We start from the raw sequence: 9,563 nt of genomic DNA, 5'->3' as shown, positions 1-9,563 counted from the left end.
TGAAAGAAACTTTGTTGGCCGTAAAGAAGCTGCTTTTGCGCCTGCTCTTCCTCCTACTAATGCATCCCCTCAGAATAATGTCCTTTTTGATGTGTTTGTGGCTACGTCTCAGAAATAAGCTTATCAAAAGCTACTATGAACATCTGACAACAAGAACTCCTTATGTGTAATAGTATTCAATTAATTCATACATTTAACATAGAATAATTCAAGACTTACAGGCTAATGTACTGTGAGAGTCTTCCACACAATAGGTGTAGGTTCAATTATTTCTGTTGTTTCATTTTTGTTGTACATGTTACCGTACACCATAATTTATGGTACAGTGGATAAAAAGAACAATGTTGATCAATTGTCTTTGTTTTATGATATTTGGAATTTATTGACATGATAATGCACCTATAATTTTTCTGTCAATGCCAGTGCTGCATAATTTTCAGATGCCATCCTTTAAAATGCAATCTGAACACTGGTTTGACGAAAGTCGCATCATTTAGTTTTGGCATACTGAACGAAAATCATAAGGATAGCAGGAACTACAATGCACAATTTGCTAGATTGGACTGATTCCAGATTCATTCCCTCAATTAGTAAAGGAGCAAGAAGATATTACTCTACAAACTGACAAGCTACACATTGAAGCTCATACACCAATCATAGATGAAAGTATAATAATCTGAATACTCTGATACTAATCACCCGTTAACAAGAAATTAACTTGCATTAACTACAAACAACATATATAGCATGAGTGATCTCGTCTTGAAATACCTGAATCAGTCGGAATGAGCAGCTGCTAGTATTTCCGTCAAATTTTCATTGAAGATATGATTCTCATCAAATTAAACATATATAAGTATATAGTCTGCAAAATATAATGCAAATTTACAAGCTAGATAGTGATGCCCATACACGACGAATCGAGGAAAGGACAACATCTGCAAACTCCGATATAGATCACCAGTTCTTTAATGAGAAACGGCTTGCATTATACTACAAACAACGTACATATTATAACTAACCTTATTTTTTAAACACCTAAATCATTTGGATAGAGCAGCTGTGAGCTTTTCCTTCAAATTCTCAGCAGCACCACCAGGAGCTCGTATAGAGAATGTGTGGACGATTTCACTGTTTTCTGTTAATGAGACATTGGATTCTTGTGCCACTATTTGATGTTCTTGAAATGTCTTCAGAACTCTAGAAACAGGGTGAGCATTCAAAGGGCAGCCTACTCTTACAACTGCATCATCTTGTCTTTGATGAAAATCAATTTCCAGGGGAGCCTGCTGTTTTTGCTGGTCGTTTACCATCTCCTTCTCAGCATCTAAAACCCTAATTTTAGCCTGAAGATCTGTGATATATGCAATTGCATCTCCAAGCAGCGATGCTTTATCCATCTTTGAGATATTTGGAACAACTGCTCTTAAAGCGTAAAACCTCTGGTTAAGCTTCTCGCGCCTCTGCCTCTCTGCTTCAACATGATTCAATGCTTCTTCTCTCCCATTGGCCGGCTTTCTGCCTCTTTTTCTTGGCTTCCGTTCATCTAATTCAAGTTTCCCTTCACCTTCATCGCTTCGATACCCATTCGATGAGTTTCCATAAACTTGAGAACTACCTAGCGCTGCTTGTACTTCGTAAGCATCTGTAGCAAAACTCAGATCTTCTTCCACCTTCGGAGAAAAATTTATGCTGATGGGACCCGACTTAGAACCACCGAGACTGAGTTCCCGCCCAAATATCTTTGGAATTGCTTTAGGTTGTGGAGGATTAGATACCACCACCGATGTTTTCACCGTCTGAATCAAATTCTGATCTTCTGGAATTGACTTTAGAGAACCAAGCTCCACGACCCCTGATTTCAGCGGAATAAATACTAGTGTCTCAAATCGAGCCAACTTTGCTAGATAAGATCTTGATTGGAAATGTTCTAAGCAACCTCTTACATCGGAAACCCATATTGATCTAGCAGAATTAAATGATTGAGAAGGACTAGAAGGCTTCTCAAAAGGGAAGATATAATACATTGACGTGAGATAAAACACCTCCACGTCCGAGACAGAATCCAACTTGGCAGCAATATTATCATCTGCTGACCCTCCAAAGCAAGTGTGAATCTTTTGAAGAACAAGTTTTTTCTTGTTTCCATCCATCATTTTCTGATGCTCGGAATCATTCCCGCCTTCACTTTGTCCCATCTTTGCTTCTCGGCAATGTCCATCACCCCATATCAAAGCTGATTTCCCCGATTTCGACTTTGCAACTTGCCAATAGATTGCGTAAGTCCAATCAGACCCCTCGACAATCTTGCAAAGCGATTGCTGCACGCCCAAATCCCCTCTCGACGAAGTAAATTCCATGAGCATGCTATTGGAAGCTGACCAGGTGAAAAATTCTACTGCTTCTCTTCCCAATACTCCCTCCATAATAACCCTTTCCTCTTCCTTCATAAAAAGTTTCTCCCCCATATTAAACAACTCAAAAATCCCCAATTCCACACACTTGAATTATCCTTAAAAATTGATTCTTTAATTCATATCCAAAACCTACACCAACCCAAATATTGATGGGATACTATGACAGAGCACTCCCAGAATCATGAAATACCTCTGGCAAACCCTAGAAAAATTCCATTCTCAAAAAGTTCAAATTTTTAACCCTAAACCACAAATTCAAGAATTGGAATATCATGAGAAGACCGACAAAATGAAAAACAGATACTAATTCTGGAACAAAATGGTACTTTTATTAGCAAAGAGAAAAACAGAAAATCGTTCAAAAATGGGAACTTTAGTAGTCAAGTAGCGAGATTCACTTCACCAATTACAATTCTGAGGAAAGAAAAAAAAAATTGAAGGCGGTTTATATAAGTTTTTGTACAAAATATAAAACAAAAGGCCAGAAACGGGAAATTTAAAGGAAAATAAGTTGAAGAAAGCAAATTGGAAATGGAAGTAAGAGTTACCTGAAGAAGCTGAAATGAAGATGGTGAAAGGTGCATGTATATGAAAGGAGAAAGATTTCCTCGTTTTTCATGTGGACTTCATCTGTAGAATTTAGATCTGAATCACAAGAACTATCAAGTATATTATTATCATTATTGTAAAGTTTCTTTTTAATTAGGGTAGATAGTGTGATTATTTTATTTTTTGGTTGGATTACCTGGACCTTTTCTTTAATCTAACAAGTTTTTTTATCTCAATTTTAATTTAATACTTAGTAAGTAACAAGATTAAGCAGTTCTTTTTTGAATGGTTTAAAAATATTGGTGAAATTATATTTGTGGTGCTTAATTTTTAAGATGTTATGAATTTTTGTCATTCTTTTTTGAATTAGTTCACATAAAGTGTTAGTCTTTCTTTTGTTTTTCATTCGGTGTTTATATTTATTTATTTTTATCTCCATTAATTTAAATTTGTTATAAGTTTCGTTAAATAGGAAAGCACTATCCACTAAAAAACTTTATTCTCAAGACTTGCACCTCAAAAATCTGGTTAAGAATAGAAATATATTGTTCATCCACCACAATTCTTAGCTTAACGTCAGTAATATTTGAGCTGCTAAAATTAATTTATAGTGGCTATTGATTTTTTAACAGCTTGTTTGGATGGTTGTTACTTGTTGTATTGTATCGTATTGTTACTTTAAATACAATATTTGTTTTAATTGTTATTTAAATTTTTTGTATCATATCATTAAACTCGTCGTTTCATAACAACGAAAAGTGTCACTTTATGGAACGACCGACATGGTGTGGTCGCATTGTTACCTTATTTTTTCTCTTATCTTGCCCTTCCTTATTATTAAATAATCATATTTTATCTTTTACCCTACCTTTTTTATAATAATTTTATCTTGTACCTTACTTCTTTTTTTATATATAATATTATAAATTTATTCTTTATATTGTTGATACATAACATTATAAAACGATGACAAACAATACAATCTATTCAAATATTATACACATCAAAATAATACAGTACAACACTATACAATGGATTATGAAATGATATATAACAACCATCCAAACAAACGTAAGTGGAAGAAAGGCATGCCCTTATGTACATGATCCATTTGTTAGTCTCTTTAGGACTCAAAATCTGTTTTTCTCTTATTTATTCCTAGAAACTTTTGCGAAGAATCTTTTTGATTATATATCTCAAGAATCAAAGAAAAAACGTGTAAACTACAGTCCATACACATTTGAATTTTTTTCATAGACCGTTTAATCAATCTTTTGTTTTTTTACAAATGTTGTCCAAATAACTTAATTTTTGTTTAGCTAGCAGCCAAATACATGTATCAACAGTAGGTAAAATCAACAATTTCTGGCTAGAGCAGTTGAACATTTTGCTCTAATGAGCATAGTAATTGACCCTGACCGCCTTAAAATCTTTCATATGTATCACGACAGATATTATTATTATTATAGATTTATTTTTGAAAGAGAAAGATGACCTAATAATGATAAAAATTTATCTTTATACTAAATCTTATAATTTTATCCGGGTTAAATTATAAATTAAGATAAGAATATGCAATTAATTAATTATAATTTCGTAATAAAAGTATATTCCAAGACATATATCATTTTATTGGTTTGGGTAAATGTTGAAGGTGAATAAAAAAATTTACCGACTAAAATCAATATGAGGGAATGGTCAAGTGAAAAAATCATAAATAGCAAAATTTACAATTGAATTGAAAAATAGCTACAATTTTTACGTAATCGAAATTTAGCCATCTTTTTATGTAAAGATAAAATCTAAACAAAAATATCCTTAAAAATCCGGAAAAAAACTCCAGCATAATATGCTGAAGTTTGAATTTTTAACATATGAGATTCCATCATAATGTGCTGGAGTTCCAACATAATATGCTGGAATTTTATGCGCAGAAGCTCTATAATCCAGCATATTATGCTAGAACTTTCTGTGTGCTGGAGTTCCAACATATGCTGGAAGTTTATACGCAAGAACTCCATAATCTAACATATTATGCTGGAACTTTCTGTATTTCAGCAAAATAATAATTAATTTTTAATGACATTACAAACGCTAACTATTTTTCAATTACCAGTTATAAACCTGGCTAGCCCGTGCTATTTACTCAATGGTCAACCACAGTATAACTACAATAAAACTGCACAACTCTGAAATCCATAGCCACCGATCAATTTAGAAGTTAAAGTAAAAGCATAGCAGTACAGCAATTCAAAACTAAATAGCTAGCACATTGATGAATTTAACAGTTAAAATATTCTTCCAATAGTCATCGTCCCTTTCCAGCATATTCCACATAATAATTAGTAATAAAATGGGTGATACCTGCAAAACAACACAAGCATTTTCAGTCAACATTAACTTTTAAAAAAATATTATACTACAACAAGTAGGGATTGGTTAAGAAAGCTAATGAGTAAGCCATGCAAAATCATTATAAAGATTTGAGTCTAATGGAAGTAAAGGACAAGAATATGATAATTTTAAGTTATGGGTAATGCAATACAGACAAGAAATTATGGGTAATTTTAAGAAATTTGAGAAATTTTTTGCGTTTTTTTAACATTTATTTAATGATTATATATAACTTTTATCTGAAAGATTAATATTTTAAAGTTATTTGCACATAAATCAAATAACTCAAATCACAGGTTTGTGTCTGCGCATCGTGCGGGTACTAATACTAGTTATTATTATTAACCAAAAACACCTTATAAAGTTATAACATGATTAATTATCTCTTGATTAGTTATCTTGAGATTAGTATTCCCGCCCTCCCATATGGATAAAAAAACACTACAATCCCGGGATAACTAATCTCGGGATTAGTTATCCCACGATTTATCCCGACCAAACATGGGATAAATTCATTCAAATTTAATCTGGGGACTAATTATCCCTTATCCCTCGTGTCAAACGAGCTCTATAAGTTTACTACATAGTGCATCAATTGAGTGTGGTAGCAAAGACACCCTTCTACGAGAAAGTGAGATTTGACACTACTTTGCCGGAAACATTCACTATATGTGTGTGGGCGCGCATGCATTTGAAGTCCAAACTTAAACACAAATCGATATAATAATAAGGTGCTACTGCCTGCGAAAAATTCTGCGGATAACATAATCAATCAGGGAAAGTTGTTCAGATAATGATTCGTACCTAGGCGAAGGATACGGGGAAGAATGGCCGCCGCCGTAGTAGTAAGGTTGCTCCACCATAGGTCTTCTCATTGCCATTGTGTTGTAATAGTCATAGTGATCTAATGCACCATAGTTATGGCCATGGCCGCCATAAGGAGGACGATAATAGCGATTGTCATTGGCATAATAATGATTTCTAGGAGTAAGACTAGGATGTTTCAGCTTTACATATACAACCTCTGCATGTTTTCCTGTCCTAGTTAGTGCTTTCACAAGTATGTTTGGATCCACTTCCCCACATACTCTTACTTCTCCTGCTTTTGCATCTATTGTCAATGAATACACTCCTGCACAAAAAACTTCACTAGTAAGAAAAAAGCTATTAGGCAGCCCGATGCATAAAGCATCCTGTATTCATATAGGATCCAGAAAAGAGTCGTACCCCTAAGGATGTGAAGTAAACAGCCTACTCTAATGCAAGTATTAATGGTTGCTTCCACGGCTCGAACATGTGACCTATAAACGGAGGCGGATCCAGGATTTTAAGCTTATGGGTTCCCACATGATCTCAAATTAATATATAATAACAATCGGACCAATGAACTAGGTTCCAAGCTAAATATTTAAAATTAATAAATTTTTTAATACAAAAATAGGGTCTAAGCAAAAAGTATTAAATTCACGTGAACTCATACATATTGCACTAGATCCGTCCCTGTCTATAGATCAGACGACTCATATCTTTCTAGTGATCCACCTAAACATTAGAAAGATTATAACTCAACTCGTTTATTGACTCAACTCATTTTAACTTGTCCAAATGCAATTCAAACTCACCCGTTTGACACCCCTACTTGAACCTAATTAACTAAATGGGCATTTAAGATTAGTGACAATCATATTACCGCATACGGAGCTTAAAACTTGCACCATGTTCATTTTGCAAGCATCGCAATGGACATCCACTTTCAAAATGCAACTCTACAAAAAAAACAAAGGCAATTGAAATACACAAAAATTTACAAAGCATATAGTCTTTATTCCAATGTTCAAGAAATAAAAGCCAAGAGACAAAAGGTTTTGCACTTACCACGTCTGCAAATGGCTCCATAGAAACGACTTGTGTATCTAAACAACTGATAAATGGAAAATAAGATCAATAAAACGAAATATTTATATCCAAATGTAACAATTTTTTGAAACAAACAAAAATAAAAATAAAAACTACTAGTAGTTATTTATTTTGTCCATGAATCAAAATTATTTTTTCTCTTTTCTTTTCTGTAAACTAAATACCCTTTAATCATGATTACATGACATGAATAACATGATAGAGAGGAAACACGACAACATTGGCGAACAAACTTATAAAGATTTCGAACCTTGTACATATATAAAAATTCCACGAAAATAAGTATAAATAACAGATTTTATACCCAGTAATTCAGATGAGAACCCATATTGTTCAAATCTTGAATCGACCTCTGGGACAACTCGAAAAAAACTCATGACTAGGGCACCATTTCTACCAGCAACTAAATCTTTGCTTAATGAAAAAAAAAATACTACTAATTGTTTGAGAACCCATCAACTACAAGCTATATAAATGATAGCATACATTAAACAAACAGAGATATTGCATAACAGCAGATCTACAATGGACTGATTGAAACAAACAAAAAGGAGGGGAAAATAACTAAATAAGATTGATAAAAAATATGTATACTTTCATACCACTTAGCCAAATTGGAATATTGAGGAACTGAAAATTTTCCAAGCGTGACAGAGGGGAGACTGCATGTAGCTTAGAGATAATATAATTTTTTAAAAGGGAAAACAACAATTAATGGAAAAGATTTTACAATAAAGGCAAATTATGACCGTATGCCAAAATTTAGACAAACAAGAAACTTAAAAAGGGAATATTCTGTGTTTAATTTAGGAAAGTGAAGATTTTGGGTGGTATACATTTTTACTTTTTCTCTTCCATTTTTCTTTGGACACTTTCCAATTTTAAGAGACTTCCTCCGTTTTATTTTTAATATTTTTACCATTTTTTTTTGTATTCTTATTGTTAGGATAGTTGGTAGAATTTGAATTTGTTGTACTTATCCAATATATTTGTACTTATCTATATGAGGGCTTACATCTGTTATACTTCAACTATAAATTCACATATACAGTGGGTATAAACCAACGTTTGCCATTTCCTCAGAACTTGTATTTCATCTTGGTATCAAGAGCCATTTTTTTTAACAAACCATGGGCTCCTCATCTCCTTCTTCACCTTCCGCTACAACTCTTCCTTCCCTTGCAACTCTTCAATCGAGTCTTGGTCTTCCCATTTCTCCTCCTACTATTTCCAACATTAAGGGGTTCGTGCCTATTGGATTAACATATTCAAATTAACCAACAAGATTCTACTCCGCTGTAGAATGCTGGATCACTTTATCCTCTCAAAGTTGCTTCTACTATTCCGCCAAGCATTGGTCTTTCCACTCAAGTCGTGCCTGCTTCTCTGTGGCATCAGCATTTGGGACATCCTGGCCAACACTCCCTTGATTCATTAGTCTCTAGAAAATTAATTAGCAGTTCTTCGTCTTTTATCACAAATAAATGTAATGTTTGCCAATATAGGTAAACAAACTCGATTGTCATTTTGTTTATCTCTCAGTAAATCCAATGCTCCTTTTTCTCTAATTCATTCTGATGTTTGGCAAGCTCCAGTAGTGTCTAATTCTGGTTTTCGCTATTATATACTATTTCTTGACGATTATACCAGATTTTCATGGATATATTTTATGCATAATAAGTCAGAGGTCTTTGAAAAATTTAAACAACTTCAAGCAATGGTTCAAAATGTATTTCATGCGTCAATTTCCTATTTCCAATCTGATGGTGGCAAAGAATTTGATAATAATGCTTTTAAATCTTTCTTTCAACAATTTGGCATTATACATCGTTTATCCTGTCCTCACACTTCGCCACAAAATGGAAGAGCCGAACGTAAGCACAGACATGTCCCTAACGTTCTTCGTTGTCTACCTTTTCAAGCATCTATGCCATTTTCTTTTTGGGCTGATGCTAGCTTATTTGTTGTTCTTCTTATCAACATCACTCTCCTACCTTCTTTGAATTATCAATCACCATTTGAGTTGCTTTATGGTCGAACACCTTATTACAGTTTAATTAAGGTTTTCTGGTGTTTATGTTATCCTTATGTTGCTCTTGGTCGTGTGTCAAAAGTTCATGTTCGGTCAAAACCATGTCTCTTTCTTGGTTCTTCTGATCGGCATAAAGGTTTCAAATGTCTTGATCCTGAAACTAATAGAGTTTTAATTTCAAGACATGTGAAATTTGTAGAAGATTTCTTCCCCTATTGGATAATGTTCCCATCGGCTGAACAATCATCTCCGCT

At 33.6% G+C, this 9,563-nt stretch overlaps 2 protein-coding genes across 3 annotated transcripts; both read right to left on the bottom strand.

The window, feature by feature from the left end:
• Nucleotides 1-762: 762 nt before the first annotated feature.
• Nucleotides 763-3,093, bottom strand: LOC104248499 (transcription factor MTB3). 2 transcript variants are annotated; one of them, XM_009804765.2, is made up of 2 exons: nucleotides 2,966-3,093; nucleotides 763-2,659 (listed from the first exon to the last, which is right to left on the bottom strand). In XM_009804765.2, the coding sequence occupies exon 2, from the start codon at nucleotides 2,466-2,468 to the stop codon at nucleotides 1,044-1,046; it is 1,425 nt and encodes a 474-aa protein (XP_009803067.1). In that variant the 5' UTR covers nucleotides 2,469-2,659; nucleotides 2,966-3,093; the 3' UTR covers nucleotides 763-1,043. The 2 variants fall into 2 exon arrangements, with proteins under 2 accessions (XP_009803067.1, XP_009803066.1); XM_009804764.2 differs by having other exon boundaries at nucleotides 763-2,619.
• A 2,079-nt stretch (nucleotides 3,094-5,172) lies between these two features.
• On the bottom strand, nucleotides 5,173-7,938 carry LOC104248498 (heavy metal-associated isoprenylated plant protein 33-like). Its single transcript, XM_009804763.2, has 5 exons — nucleotides 7,880-7,938; nucleotides 7,236-7,281; nucleotides 7,051-7,126; nucleotides 6,165-6,492; nucleotides 5,173-5,330 (listed from the first exon to the last, which is right to left on the bottom strand). The coding sequence occupies exons 2-5, from the start codon at nucleotides 7,254-7,256 to the stop codon at nucleotides 5,309-5,311; spliced, it is 447 nt and encodes a 148-aa protein (XP_009803065.1). The 5' UTR covers nucleotides 7,257-7,281; nucleotides 7,880-7,938; the 3' UTR covers nucleotides 5,173-5,308.
• Between the last annotated feature and the right edge of the window lie 1,625 nt (nucleotides 7,939-9,563).

This window comes from Nicotiana sylvestris, chromosome 6 (genome assembly GCF_000393655.2).
Source record: "Nicotiana sylvestris chromosome 6, ASM39365v2, whole genome shotgun sequence".
Classification (NCBI taxonomy): Eukaryota; Viridiplantae; Streptophyta; class Magnoliopsida; order Solanales; family Solanaceae; genus Nicotiana; species Nicotiana sylvestris.
Note: the sequence above shows the minus strand (reverse complement) of the source record. Positions and strands in the feature narration are given on the sequence as shown.